We start from the raw sequence: 16198 nt of genomic DNA on the forward strand, positions 1-16198 counted from the left end.
AAACTATTAGCTTCCCTTCCGGAAGTTCAGTCTTGCGTGGAAGGCGTGTTGTGCGTCCAACCTTCCTATGTGCCTCCAGTGGCACCATGGGATCGTAATGTGGTGTTGCAGTTCCTTCAATCACGTGGGTTTGAACCTTTAAGAAGGTGAAGTTGCTTTTTTCACTTGCAAAGTGGCCATCCTGTTGGCCTTGACATCTGCAAGGCGGGTGTCTGAGTTAGCGGCCTTGTTTTACAAGAGCCCTTATTTGATCTTCCATGAAGATAGAACTGAATTGAGGACACGTCAGCGTTTTCTACCAAAGGTGGTTTCCTCTTTCTACAGGAACCTTCCTATTGTGGCGCCTGTGGCTACTGACACCTTCGCTGAGTCAAAGTCTCTGGATGAGGTTGGAGCTTTGAAGATTATGTCGCCTGAACGGCTCAGATTAGGAAAACAGTGGCACGGTTTGTCCTGTATGCTCCCAACAAGGTTGGGTGTCCTGCTTCCAAGCAAACCATTACACGCTGGATCTGTGGTGAGATTCAGCATGTTCTTCCACGGCTGGATTGCCGTTACCTAAATCGGTGAGGGCCCGTTCTTCTAGAGAGGTGGGCTCGTCCTGGGCAGCTGCCCGGGGGATCTCAGCATTACAACTTTGCCGAGCAGATGTTTGGTCGGGTTCAAACACCTTTGCAATGTTTTACAAGTTTGATTCCCTGGCCGATGAGGACCTCATGTTTGGTCAATCGGTGCTGCAGAGTCATCCGCACTCTCCAGACCGTTCTAGAGCTTTGGTATAACCCCATGGTTCTTGAAGTGATCCCAGCATCCTCTAGGATGTATGAGAAAATAGGATTTTAATACCCACCGGTAAATCCTTTTCTCTTAGTCCGTAGAGGATGCTGGGCGCCCGTCCCAGTGCGTACTATATCTGCAGTTATTGGTTGTGGTTACACACAGGTTGTGTTACAGTTTTTGTCAGCATATTGCTACAAATTTCTTCATGCCGTTGGCTTGTGTTCTGTTGAATGCCACGTTCTGCAGCAAGCTTGCGGTGTGAGCTGGTAAGATGCTCACCGTGGTTTAACAATAAATCCTTTCCTCGAAATGTCCGTCTCCCTGGGCACAGTTCCTTAAACTGGAGTCTGGAGGAGGGGCATAGAGGAAGGAGCCAGGTCACACCCTATGAAAGTCTTAAAGTGCCCATGTCTCCTGCGGATCCCGTCTATACCCCATGGTTCTTGAAGTGACCCTAGCATCCTCTATGGACTAAGGGAAAAGGATTTACCGGTAGGTATTAAAATCCTATTTTCTAATCCTCTGACACAACAAAACAAAATTCTGTCATTACTGACTTGACTTTATCTAGTTTTCAAAGACTTCTTAAATCACTGAGTCATATGCATAAGTTACCTTTGTCAATAATGGCTTTAACGTCTACTTCTAATAATGTTAAACTCTTTGAACAGACAGGAATAAATTCTGGTGACAAGTAATTAATAGATGGACAAGCGTAGACAATATACTGCAATATATCAGATAGTGCACTTTTCTATGAAAAACTGACCACTATTACCAGATCTTATATGTCAAACCGACTGCAGTTTTCTTGTATTAACAGAGACACACACTCACACACACACATACCCTGGCTGTATTGGATTGCAAAGACTGAGTATGTTTTTAAATGCCTTAACCTAAGTCTATGCCATCTGGTTAAACGTTGTTTATAGTCAGAAGGATTTCCTTCACCAACTATAGCTCTGGAACCAAGGAGTATATAATTAACAGGTAATTAATTTATCAAGACAATACAAAAATGTATCACCAATACATTTTTCTATCACCACCTTATCAACATGACACCCCACAACTGTTGCAAAACCTGTCTTAGGTTCCTTACAAAACTGAAATCACTATTTTGCAAATATACCTTTAAAATCACAATATTCTGACTCAATAGTAGGATTACACCACAAAAATTCGGAAAATTTGCAATTATTTTTTATTCAAAAATAAAACCACATTTTCCTTACAAAAGTAACTTATAACTCTAAAATAAAACCACATTTTTTCCCTTGCAACAGTGAACCTAAAACTTATCAGCGCACACAGACAAATAATGAATGTTTATCAAACAGACAGACAATTGGGTCCAAATAATCGAGTATTGCTTACCTAATCAGATGAACAGACCAGATGAATGTATATACAAGTACTGACAAAGTAATCTGGTTGATATATATAATGATCAAGCTTCAGATTACTTACCCGGGTATGTCAGCAGTTGCACACACATCCAACAGTGGCATCGTTATCTGATATTGATAAGCTCATCGAACCCGGACAATAGCCCCCATGTAACTGTTGGAGATAAACCTCCTATCAATCTCCTTCAATTGTCTGTTCATTACCCTTTGTTTACCAATCAATTGGGAATCCCAGGAATCAGACACCACACGTAGTTATGTCCGTCAAAATGAGACTAGCTCTACTTTATTCAGCAGGGCATTATATAGAAAAAGGTACTTGCATGAATACTTGATACACGTCATATTTCAAAACAATAATGCATCTCTTCTCATAACTCCTCTCAGGCTGACATCCCCCTACGTGTCCTTCAGAGAAGTCTAAACACACAGAGACTGTCTTATAACATGTTTTCAAGACTTATAGCTACGACCTTGCTTCGCACAGAATGTACTAACTATGAAATGTCAGCATTATTATGATTAACTCAGCAAAGCATACTTCTACTTCACTACATCATGGCTGCTACTTAACAAAATGGCTGACACTGCTTAAGCTAAATACATCTATCGTATCTGTGTCTGACGGATTAGTATACTCCCCATCCTCATCAGAAGTAACATCTGAAATATTAGTGGATTGCGAGGAGGAAGCAGCCCGCTTAGACGACCCCTTGGCCCCAGAGGGATGCGGGGTAGATTTTTGACTAATCAAAGATTGATTCAATTGTTGAATCTGGAGAGATAGCGTATCCGCCCAGGGCGGATTAACCACAGGTACAACATGTGGTTGCAATGGCACAGGAGGTCCCATAGGGGGCGTAAGACGTGTGACTAGTGTACTAAGCATAGATGAAAAAGCCGCCCAAGGTGGTTCCCGATTGGCTACCGAAACAGCGGGCTGACTAGGAGATGTAATATACCCAGTACATAGACCATCAGTCAAAACCTCCCCTTCAGGCAAGTCAAAACTTCCCCTTCAGGCAAATCCTTGGTGCAAGCACTGCATGATGCAGGAGCGTCCGCGGATTGCCTGCCCTTTGTTGCAGACATTATAAAGAATGCAGCCGCAGGGTGTAACAGTACAATATAGCCAGACAAATATAATACCTGCAAATAACCCCCTGATTTATGTGACAGTAAATACAGGACACAAACCGAGAATTAAAGCGGTATGAGGTGATTGAAATACACAGTAAAACACACTAAACAGTATATACTGTGTAGCACTACATTTGAGACCCTGACGTACCCAACTCTAGACCCCGATGTTTCCCTGTGGAACACAGTGTACCCCGCTGCAGAAATTATATTAATCACAGTAATTAATTGATATTGTTATGGTTCCACGAGGCTATAAATATCCATTTATGAGTCCAGACCACTTATTTCCTAGTTTCACATAATTTCACAAAGAAATCATTTGTATTATTATTTATATTATTTCCCTTTTGATAGACGAATCAACCACAAAATACATTAATTCATGAATTCATGGCCTCTGTTATTCTCCTGCAATTCTCCGTCCCATGAGAAAAGTCCTTGTAAACTTGGGGTACACAGTTTTATGGAGGCTGCATTCCATGCTCACTCCCTCCAATAGACCCAGTGACCGGCAGTGTGTTGTAAATTCCTTATACTGGGTGTCATAACAGAAAAGTTAACAGCCCTTACCTCACCAACCCCAGGTTGCTCAATATGCCTCTCTGTTTCACAAACACCACCCTGAGTGTGCTTTGAGCTTGTGTGGATTAGCACCGTGAGGTGCAGAAATATCACAACCCCAAGTTCCACCAACCCACTGTCCACATAATGTAACCCTTACTGTTCACAATCCATTGCTTGGAGATATGTTGTACAAAATAAAGTAGTCAACAGGGTTTCGGGGCTAATTCTGAGTTGGGAGCAAAGCAAAAGAGCATGTAACATTGCACCTTAGCAAGACCATGCTGCACTGCAGGTGGAGCAGAAATACACTGTGCAGGGAGCTTTAGATTTGAGAGGGTCGTGTCCAAACTGAACTCTAAATTGCAGAGTAAGAATAGAGATACCCAGCATGCAAAAAAATTGGATTATTTACACCCCTTGCACCGCAACATGGTTTGTTCCAGATGCAAAGTTGCTTGCTTTTTTAGTTTTGCTGCCAACTCAGAATTAGCAGCTGTGCCTCTTATTTAACAAGAGTTGAAAAACATGGTCACATGGCCATGCTTGCTTTCATACCTCTACTCAGGGCTCAATAAAGCTGTCAAGAATCAATAGCCATCTCCAAAATTTAGTTGCAACGCGTCTCTCCAGAAAGAAGCAAGGGCCGGGATGTAATGAAGTCTGAGTTTGGCAGCCGTGTGTGATGCCGGCTGAACTTGGACATGGACCATGCCTTGCACATGATTGCCCCTTTAAAAAAAGTCTGAGTTTGGCCGGCATCCTGCATGGCCGCCGAACTCGGACTTCATTACATCCTGCCCATGGTTTCATTAAATAATGGTATTGGGTAATCTAAAAAGGGCTGTGGTTATATACAGACAATACAGATACAGTTCTCATTTGACAAGCACACTTCACTTTATCATGCTAAAAGCTGAGCCAAGTCTGGTGGCCAGATACATTTGTCCCACTGGACTGTTTTCATGGTATTACTTAGATCAGCCCAACGCTAGCTGTTTATACTAAACCTCAGGGGACCACTGTCACAGCTTGTTCAGAGCAAGGTGTTTAAAACAGTTTTCAAAATAGTTATGTTATGTTTCCTTACTGCCATGCCTTAGTGACTGTTCTTCTCTTGCAGCCGTGTGGGGTGGATTTTGAAGTGAAAGGATTCTGTGCAGAAAATGTAGAGGAGAAAGTCCACAAAAAGTAGGAAAAACAATAATTTTATTTTTTACCAAAATAAACCAGTTCTGGTTTATACATTTTATTTATGGGTCGCCTAACCAGCGATATAAAGCAAACAACCAGATATGCACTAAAAATTATTCAAGACAATTATAGTATAGATATATGTTACATAGCAATCTGTCAGTCATCACCTGAAGCTCTGGGGCCCTCATATTATTTATGCAAAAGAGGCACCTACTGTAACTTCTGTAACAGACCTGTAACTTCAATGATAGAGAAACAGTTGGCAAAATAGTTGGCAATACATAATTGCCTCTTTATGTTTATTATCCAGCATTCAGTTAGTTGTCTGACTAAAAAAATATGTGTGTAGATTGGTGTAATATTTTAACAATTGTCATGCAAACATATATTGCATATTTTATTGTATTCTTTAGATTAGCCAATAATATAAAAACAAAAATGTAAACTGCATATATTTGTTTTATATCAAATCAACAGTAACCCATCATATCAAAGCACTATTGTAGCATTTGTTCTACAGTGATATTTTTCCATAACTATTCTTCATTGTGTCTGCAGAAAGGTAGGTACTTTGTAGGCACAGGTGTACAACTAGCATAAGAGTCTTTCTGGATGTGAATATTTCAACACTGCAACATTTTAGTTATATTTTCAATATTAGAGTAGATGGTGTTTCATAAAAGCGATTAGAGTTTCCAATAATATAGATGACGCAGCCCTCATCAGATAGGAAACTTCTAAATGCTGTTTCAGGAATACTAGCAGATGAGAGTATCTGGAATGGTCTTATCAGCAATTCACATACAATCTGCATTGTAGTGCTGCAAGGTCTGCCCATGACTGCTCTATTAATTAGACCGTCGAAGCAGTCAAAAACGACCTTGCAGCCTTTAGAAGTTTCCTACCTGATGAAGTAGGCTATGACCCACTAAACACATTATTTATTTATATTAGTGGAAACTGTAACTGCCTTTACGAAACACAGGCTACTCCAATATCGGAGAAATAAAAGAGAATTAAACTATAACATTACTGAATTGTTTATATCCAGAATTACTCTAATGGTAATTTTAAAGACACATCTGTGCCTATGAGATACCTATCTTTTTATTATTCATTCTTAGGGATTCTGGATTCCCTTTTTATCTTAAGAAGTCATAAAACTAGACTGTTTACCTCATTTCAGAGTGTTGTGGATTTTGAAAGATTTGTTCTGCTATTAATAATTCATACCCCTCTCTCCCTTCCTCATACCCAGGAACACCGTTCGTCTCATTATTAGAAAAGTCCAGTATGCCCCCGAATCGTTAGGAGCAGCCCCACGTGCAGAAATCTCACGCCAGTTTATGATGTCAGACAAACCGCTGCAACTGGAGGCCTCACTAGACAAGGAGGTGACACGCAAATCTCATACCAGTCGTGACTGTCTTGCTTGAATCTTTGTCCGGTATTCCAAGCATTGTTGATCTGCACATTGAGTCTTGTAGTATAATTCAGCCCACTTTTAATAACACAGACGTGTGACATCCACACAGATCTAGCAGGTTCATCTACTAAATTGGACATTTTTGACAGTTTAAACTCACAGGTAACCCTTGACAGGAAATGTCTATGTCTTAGAGACTTTCTTTACTGATGTTCTTCCCAAGGGGTTGAGTACGGGAGACCGGTAGTTAATATGCCGGTGGTCAGAATACTGACCCCGGCATCACAACTGGTCTTAATCCCGACAGGGGCGCTGTACTAAAGGAACCCTAATCCTAACCCTCCCTCCCTACAGCCCAACCCTAACCCTTCCCTCTTGCAGCCTAACCCTAACCCTCCCTCCCTGAAGCCTAAACCTAATCCTCCCCGGCAAACTTATGTTCAGGATCTTGGCGGTCGGGACTCCGGCGCCGGCATTCCATCAGGTGTCAAGGATTCCGGTGAACAGCATCCTGAACACTGGCATGCTGACTACATGCCTCCCCAGGGCCAGCTGGAGCCTAATTTATTTGGTAAACTAATACAGATTTAGTCTCCCAATCATTATGCTCTAAGACAGTGGTTCCCATACTTTCTAAAATCGCAGTGCCCTAGACTATCACCATTTTTCCAATAGAAATTTGGAAAAAAATATGAAATTAAGTAAATTGCGCTAATGTCATCCTTAAGTCCAGTTATCAGAATCAGCTTTATTGGCCAGGTGTACTCACGTACACTAGGAATTTTTTATGGTACAATGCATTGCCAAGCAGCAACATGTAGGGGGGAATACATAGCATAAGAAGGGGGGAAAACGTAGCATACATTACAAACATTACATGTATGAGTTGATACAGCACATTGCAACTTTTACGATAGACTCGACATATTATACATGTAAAACTAAAAACGAGGGCTGCTTGGCAGAGCAGCACTGAGGCAGCCATCCGCGGCGCCATCTTGAACTCAAACAATGCATATAACACACAAGATATAAGCAATACATCAAAAGATAAACCGCACAGACAAAAAAAAACCACATGAGCACACAGAAAGCATAATGGATGATTGGTGTAGGCATTTTGGGTAATAACTTCCATGGGCTGTGTATTCCACCCTTACAGGGTACCAGGTGCGGCAGCCATCTTGGGCGCACTGCATAGGATTACCCTGGGTGGAATAGTCCACCCCTAGAAGAAATTACACAAAAAGGGGGTGATTGATGTGGTGGTGGACAGGGTTGCGCTTCTATTTGTCCACATATTTTATCATTAGTAGCTGCCGGCACTAGTTTTGCCCATTACATTGACCATAAATCATTTGATTTGGTCCAGGACCACCAATCCATGGCACCCCTGCAAGTGTCCCATGGCACCCCCAGGGTTCCATGGCACCTATTATGGGAAACACTGCTCTAGGACATTAGATTTTGTGCACTTGATTCAGAGTTGCAAACAAGTTTGTTTTGCAGGTGTGTCTTGCAATTTTTCAAATGAGCATACGTAACTATGAGCAACTACATGCAATAAGCTGTGTGCATCTTCACTGTATCTCCACTTATTGTGAAATGGGTGTAACTTGACTCTGAGGACATGCTGTGGACATGTAGATGGAATTGCAGGCTATGTAGAGGAATGTGTATGCAGAGATCCATCTGATTTCAGACAGATCTCTTGCACAAGGAATAGGGCTGGTGCAAATGTGAGCTGCAAATAGCGATTTTCTCAGTCTGATGGACAGGGCAGTGTGGCTGCATAGATGGTGAAGAGCTACATTTATTTCTGTGCATGCAATGTGGCCGTATTTATGTGAAACTCAGACTCAGGTCCACATTGTCCTCACTGCATTCAGATGATCTATATTGATGTATTATTTCTGTACTTAGGCAATCTTTTATTTCCCTGTGTTCTAGATACATTACCATGGTGAACCCATCACTGTTAATTTGAAAATCAACAACACAACCAATAAGATTGTGAAAAAGATCAAGATCACAGGTGTGCAAATAATTATCCCGGGTTTAGTTATGTGTATGGTTGATATCCCATCCCATGTAACCTATACACAATGTTCATCAACCAGGGAAAGAAATGTACATATACTTTTTTTGCCGGTCAGCTAAACCCCAATATATTGTTCACTTACCCTGACTTTCCACTGCATATTCAACAATAAGATACAGTACAGGTTGAGTATCCCATATCCAAAATGCTTGGGACCAGAGGTATTTTGGATATCGGATTATTCCGTATTTTGGAATAATTGCATTCCATAATGAGATATCATGGTGATGGGACCCAAGTCTAAGCACAGAATGCATTTATGGTTCATACACACAGCCTGAAGGTCATTTTAGCCAATATTTGTAATAATTTTGTGCATTAAACAAAGTGTGTGTACATTCACACAATAAATGTATGTTTCATATACACCTTATACACACAGCCTGAAGGTCATTTAATACAATAATTTTAATTATTTGGTGCATTAAACAAGGTTTGAGTACATTGAGCCATCAGAAAACAAAGGTTTCACTATCTCAGTCTCACTCAAAAAATTCCGTATTTCGGAATATTCCGTATTTCGGAATATTTGGATATGGGATACTCAACCTGTATAACTATTCCCAGTTCTTCTTTTCCTGCAAAGCAAATCACTTCTTCTACTCCCTGGACTCTTACATAGTGGAAAGACTTTGCTTTGATCCCACGAGCTAAGCTTCTGTAGGCATATGTGCCCACTGGCTGTTCCTATGAAATTTACTGTGACCTCTCACTAGCAGCGCAGGACTGCTGGTGAGGGATAACCCTCACAAAGGGGTGAGGTTTTTACAGTGACACCAAAAAATGTGTTAGAGAGTATGGCGTAAAAATCTGTATTGCTGCGGAAAGTGTAAATTCAGACTTTAGTTAGCGTATGTCTTTAATAAACAAAAGTCCCCCAACTATTAGATGATGTACTTATAGGCTTACTCTCACATAAATGATTTATGTAAGAGGGATCCTATAAATGGATCCTCTAGTTGTAGGGGTGTTTTTTGAACAGATACTCTCTGAATATATATATATATATATATATATATATATATATATATATATATATATATATATATATATATATATATATATATATATATATATATATATATACTATGGGGGGTATCCAATTAGCCACAGTTAATGTCTTTTTACTCAGGTGACCAAACTGATAGCCTGTGAAAATATACAGGTGAAGCATCGGAACAAATCATGAAAAATAGGATTTTAATTACCCACCGGTAAATCCTTTTCTCGTAGTCCGTAGAGGATGCTGGGGTCCATATTAGTACCATGGGGTATAAACGGGTCCACCAGGAGCCATTGGCACTTTAAGAGTTTAATAGTGTGGGCTGGCTCCTCCCTCCATGCCCCTCCTACCAGACTCAGTCTAGAAACTGTGCCCGAGGAGACGACATACTTCGAGAGAAGGAATTACACAGATAGTGGCGAGATTCATACCAGATCACATAACAGGCAAATCCGGCTAACATGCCGGAACAACTCAGCAACAGCTGAAACAGTAAATAACGTCGAACTTACCTAGGAACCAGGCAGTACTGAACTATAAAACCAATGCAGGAAAACGCAGCACTGGGCAGGCGCCCAGCATCCTCTACGGACTACGAGAAAAGGATTTACCGGTAGGTAATTAAAATCCTATTTTCTCTTACGTCCTAGAGGATGCTGGGGTCCATATTAGTACCATGGGGATGTACCAAAGCTCCCAGTATGGGAGGGAGAGCGTGGAGGCTCCTGCAACACTGCTTGACCAAACTTGAGGTCATCAGAGGCCAAAGTGTCGAACTTGTAAAACTTGGCAAACGTGTTCGACCCAGACCAAGTAGCTGCTCAGCAGAGTTGCACAGCCGATACACCCCGGACAGCCGCACAGGAAGAGCCCACTTCACGAGTAGAGTGGGTCTTTACAGATTTTGGACACGGCAATCCTGCCGTGGAATAAGCATGCTGGATAGTGAACCTGATCCAGCATGAAATCGACTGCTTAGAAGCAGGACACCCAATCTTCTTGGGATCATAGAGGACAAACAGAGAGTCACTTCTCCTATGACGAGCCGTCCTTTGCACATAAATCTTCAAAGTCCTCACTACAGTACATCCAAGGCCTTTGAAGCAATTGAGGAGTCAGTAGCCACTGGCACCACAATAGGTTGGTTGATATGGAAAGCCGACACAACCTTAGGCATGAACTGTGGACGAGTCCTCAGTTCCGCCCTGTCTTCATGGAAGATCAGATAGGGGCTTTTACAAGATAAAGCCCCCAATTCCGACACGCGTCGTGCAGAAGCCAAGGCCAACAAAGTAACCGCCTTCCACGTGAGAAACTTGAGATCAGTGTCCTGCAGAGGCTCAAACCAAGCAGATTGTAGGAACTGCAACACCACATCCAGATCCCAGGGTGCCATTGGCGCCACAAAGGGAGGCTGGATGTGCAGAACCCCTTTCAAAAAGGTCTGAACCTCAGGGAGGACAGCCAATTGTTTTTGGAAGAAGATGGACAAAGCAGAGATCTGGATCTTGATGGAGCCCAATCTCAGCCCCATATCCACCCCTGCTTACAGGAAAAGGAGAAAACGTCCAAGTTGAAACTCCACCGCAGGAAATGTCTTGGACTCACACCAATAAACATATTTCTTCCAAATGCGATGGTAATGTTTAGACGTTACCCCCTTCCTAGCCTGTATCAGGGTAGGAATGACCTCACTCGGGATACCCTTCCGAGCTAAGATCTGGCATTCAACCACAATGCCGTCAAACGCAGCCGTGGTAAGTCTTGATAAGCGAACGGCCCCTGCAGTAGCAGATCCTCCCGAAGAGGTAAGGGCCTTGGATCCTCCAGCAGAAGATCCAGCAGGTCCGCATACCAAGCCCTCCTTGGCCAGTCCGGAGCAATGAGGATTGCCAGAACCTTCGTTCTTCTTACCAGTTGAAGAACTTTTGGTATCAGAGGAAGTGGAGGGAACACATACACTGACGTGAACACCCACGGTGTTACCAGTGCATCCACTGCCTGTGGGTCTCTTGACCTGGAACAGTACCTCCGCAGCTTCTTTTTGAAGCGGGAGGCCATCATGTCTATGTGAGGAACCCCCCACCAACCGGTTACCTCCTCGAACACCTCCAGATGGAGGCCCTACTCTCCCGGATGAAGATTGTCTCTGCTGAGGAAGTCTGCTTCCCAATTGTCGACACCCGGAATGAAGATTGCGGACATCGCCACCGCATGCCTTTCTGCCCAGAGGAGGATTTTTGTCACCTCTGACATGGCAACCCTGCTCTTCGTTCCGCCTTGTCGGTTTATGTAGGCCACTGTGGTCACGTTGTCCGACTGCACCTGAACAGCCCGATCCTATAGAAGGTGTGCTGCTTGCAGAAGGCCGTTGTACATGGCTCTTAGCTCCAGAATGTTTATCGGGAGAAGGGATTCCTGATCCGACCACCGTCCTTGGAAGGTTTCCCCCTGAGCGACTGCTCCCCAAACTCTTAGACTTTCATCTGTGGTTAGATGGATCCAGTCCTGCACTCCGAACCTTCGGCCTTCCAGAAGGTGAGGCAGTTGTATCCACCAGAGGAGCAAAATCCTGGCCTTTGGAGACAGGCGTATCCTCTTGTGCATGTGTAGGTGATAGCCCGACCACTGGTCCAATAGGTCCAGCTGAAAAGGTCGAGCATGAAACCTGCCATACTGCAGAGCCTCATAGGCGGCAACCATCTTCCCCAGAAGGCGGATGCATTGATGAATCGACACCCGGGTAGGCTTTAAGACATCCCCGACCATTGTTTGTATCACCAATGCTTTTTCCACCGGGAGAAAAATTCTCTGCACTTCCGTGTCGAGGATCATTCCCAGGAATGACAGCCTCCTTGTCGGCTCCAGATGAGACTTTGGAAGGTTCAGGATCCAACCGTGCTTCCTGAGCAGCTGTGTCATGAGCGCGATGGATCGCAAAAACCTCTCCCTGGACGACGCCTTGATCAGGAGATCGTCCAGATATGGAATTATGTTCACCCCTGCTTGCGGATGAGAACCATCATCTCCGTCATCACCTTGGTGAAGATCCTCAGTGCTGCGGAGAGGCCAAACGGCAGCGCCTGGAACTGATAGTGATCATCCAACGGTGCAAACCTGAGGTATGCCTGATGCGGAATGGGAATGTGGAGGTAAGCATCCTTGATGTACAGCGACACCAGGTACTCCCCCTCCATCAGTCCTGAGATGACAGCTCTCAGAGATTCCATCTGGAATTTGAACTCCCTGAGATAAGGGTTCAAAGACTTTAAGTTTAGAATAGGCCGTACCGAACCATCCAGTTTTGGTACCACAAATAGGTTCGAATAATAACCCTTGTTCCACTGCTGAGGTGGATCTGGAACAATAACCTCTGACACCACCAATTTTCTGATGGCCTCCAGAAGAGTTGTTCTGTCTGCCAGCAAAGCTGGCAAGCCTGACTTGAAGAAATGGTGAGGTGGGGGATCTTGAAACTCCAGTCTGTACCCCCTGGACACAATATCCAGTACCCAGGGGTCCAGGCCCGATGACACCCAAACGTGGCTGAACTGTCGGAGTCTTGCCCCCACCTGACCTTCCTCCAGGCCTAGCTGTCCACCGTCATGCGGAGGTCTTAGTGGTATCAGAAGCGGGCTTCTGGGCTTGGGACCCTGCAGAAGCAGATTTCTTTCGTTTGGCACGACCACCTCTGAAGAAGGTGTTCGAAGGCTTGTTCTTTCTAGACCTCGCGGGCTGAAAGGACTGTGACGTGGCTGGTGTAAATGGCTTCTTCATAGCCGGTGCAGCTGAGGGGAGAAAAGTAGACTTACCCGCGGTAGCCATGGCAATCCACGCATCCAGCGCCTCCTCAAAGAGAGCCTGACCTGTATATGGTAGGCCCTCCATGCTCCTCCTGGATTCCACGTCCACAGACCATTGGCACAGCCAGAGACCCCTGCGAGCCGAGACGGACATAGAGGAGATCCCCGCAGCCAAGGAACCCAGGTCCTTCATAGAATCTACCAGGAATTCTGCAGAATCCTGAATATGGCGTAAAAACAAATCAACGTCACCTTTGTCCAGCGTAGACGATTCCTCCTGCAGAGTGATTGACCACCTGGCAATAGCTTTTTCAATCTAAGCACAGGCTATAGTAGGCCGTAATATAGCCCCGGAAGCCGTGTAAATAGATTTCAGCTTAGCATCCACCTTGCGATCTGCCGGGTCCTTCAACGTGGTAGATCCCGGGACTGGCAACACCACCTGTTTAGACAGCCTGGAGACAGAGGCGTCGACTATCGGCGGAGACGCCCATTTCTTTCCATCTTCCTCTGGGAAGGGAAAAGCAACCAAGACCCTCTTAGGGATCTGAAATTTCTTTTCCGGTGATTCCCAGGCTTTTTCAAAGATAGCGTTTAATTCTTTGGATGCCGGGAAGGTGAAGGCGGGCTTCTTATTATCTGTAAAAAAGGCCTGCTCCACCTGCTCAGGAGCTGTGTCAGAAATGTGTAAAACATCCCTTACAGCCTCAATCATCAACTGCACCCCCTTAGCAAGTGATGCTGTCCCCCTCGACACATCCCCGTCACCGTCTGCAGTGTCAGAGTCGGTGTCATCCTGCGTAAGCATTGCAAGAGCACGTTTCTGAGAATGTACCGCCGGGGACCCCGAGGAAGCAGTATCAGACCATACAACCATAGAGGATTGTAGGATCTGAGTGGCATGCTCAGTCCTAGCAACCCTGTCAGAAATCTGAGAAATAGTCCCCCTCAGAGAGACTAACCATTCTGGCTCTCTAGTAGGGATCTGTGCTACAACAGTGCAATCCTGATTACATGGTATGAAGTCCTCCTGGGAAGACAAATCCTCTGCAGCATATGAAACAGTGTCCCTAGATATGTTGTCACACACACCAAACACCCCACAGACACACAGGGTATTCACTAGACAAGGTTTCCCCCAAAGAATGGCAGAGAGACACAGAGATTGGAGCCAACGCACATGCAGCGCTGTTAGAGGTATAGGGGAAACTCCAACCCGCGATGACTGTGTCCCTTAATAGGTGACACAGCCTATAATACAGCGCCCCACCCCCTTCTACAATACCCTGGTACCGTACAGATAGCTGGAGTAGCACTGGAGGGAGCTGGACATCCACTAGTAGTGATTGCAGGCAGGAAAAATGGCGCAGAACGTTGCTGGGTCCGCTCTGAGGAGAAGCCCCGGCCCTTCAATGGCGCTGTCTTCCCGCTCTTGAAGATTATACTGGCCTGAGGAATTCTGTGCTGGCTGAGATCCGCGGACACCGGCAGGCTGGAAATTGTCAGTGTAGGGTACCTTGCTAGCTCAGGGCGCCCCTCACAGCGCCGCACTACAGTACCGCTGAGCTGTCCTTAACCGCGCTCCCACCCTTAAGCTACCCTCTTCACACTATCACCCCGCTTGTAAGGGGAGGCAGTGACTAACTCGCCACACTTCAGCACATTGAGGGTGTAACGGCTGGCTGCCAGGGTGAGTGTCCCCTGTGGCGGGGTGCGATCTGTCCCCTCTGGAGCTCAACGTCCAGTCAGCGGAGGCAGTGGCTCAAGACCCCGCAGGGCGGACACTGCTCCCCCCACAGTCCCTCGATGCAGGGAGGCTGTTGCCATCAGCCTCCCTGTAAAAAAACAAACTCTAAAATAAACTTTTCTAAAGAAGCTCAGGAGAGCTCCCCTAGCTGTGACCGGCTCCTCCGGGCACAGTTTCTAAACTGAGTCTGGTAGGAGGGGCATAGAGGGAGGAGCCAGCCCACACTATTAAACTCTTAAAGTGCCAATGGCTCCTGGTGGACCCATCTATACCCCATGGTACTAATATGGATACCAGCATCCTGTAGGACGTAAGAGAAAATGGACCCGATGTTAATTCACCCCCTACGTTAATTCATTGGATACCCACCTATAAGTCTATTGATTAAAAACATACTCTAACTTAAAGGTTATGATATGATTTAGATCATCTTGTTTACAGCAAGATCATCATTTGGTAGATATATTTCAAACGTATTTATCTATAAAATATCTGACACAGCGCTAAAATATGAAAAATAGTATGTCATTTAGGGCACCATTTTTGCATAGATTACTGGCAGGAACGGTTAAGATTTTATTACATGGTTAGTTACATGCTCTCAACATGCACTGGGAAGAATTGATCCATGGGGGTCATTCCGAGTTGTTCGCTCGCAAGCGGATTTTAGCAGATTTGCTCATGCTAAGCCGTCGCCTACTGGGAGTGAATCTTAGCATCTTAAAATTGCGAACGATGTATTCGCAATATTGCGATTACACACCTCGTAGCAGTTTCTGAGTAGCTTCAGACTTACTCGGCATCTGCGATCATTTCAGTGCTTGTCGTTCCTGGTTTGACGTCACAAACACACCCAGCGTTCGCCCAGACACTCCCCCGTTTCTCCGGCCACTCCTGCGTTTTTTCCGGAAACGGTAGCGTTTTTTCCCACACGCCCATAAAACGGCCTGTTTCCGCCCAGTAACACCCATTTCCTGTCAATCACATTACGATCGCCAGAACGATGAAAAAGCCGTGAGTAAAAA

At 44.6% G+C, this 16198-nt stretch overlaps 1 protein-coding gene across 1 annotated transcript in view; it reads left to right on the plus strand.

Moving 5' to 3' along the window:
- Positions 1–16198, plus strand: part of ARR3 (arrestin 3) — a 77931-nt gene that overhangs the window by 16942 nt on the left and 44791 nt on the right. The window contains exons 8-10 of the mRNA XM_063938538.1: positions 5020–5087; positions 6352–6487; positions 8470–8554. Of these exons, the coding sequence (XP_063794608.1) occupies positions 5020–5087; positions 6352–6487; positions 8470–8554 (289 nt within the window). The remainder of the gene's footprint in view (positions 1–5019; positions 5088–6351; positions 6488–8469; positions 8555–16198) is intronic.

The sequence above is a fragment of the Pseudophryne corroboree genome, chromosome 8 (genome assembly GCF_028390025.1).
Source record: "Pseudophryne corroboree isolate aPseCor3 chromosome 8, aPseCor3.hap2, whole genome shotgun sequence".
NCBI classification, from domain to species: domain Eukaryota; kingdom Metazoa; phylum Chordata; class Amphibia; order Anura; family Myobatrachidae; genus Pseudophryne; species Pseudophryne corroboree.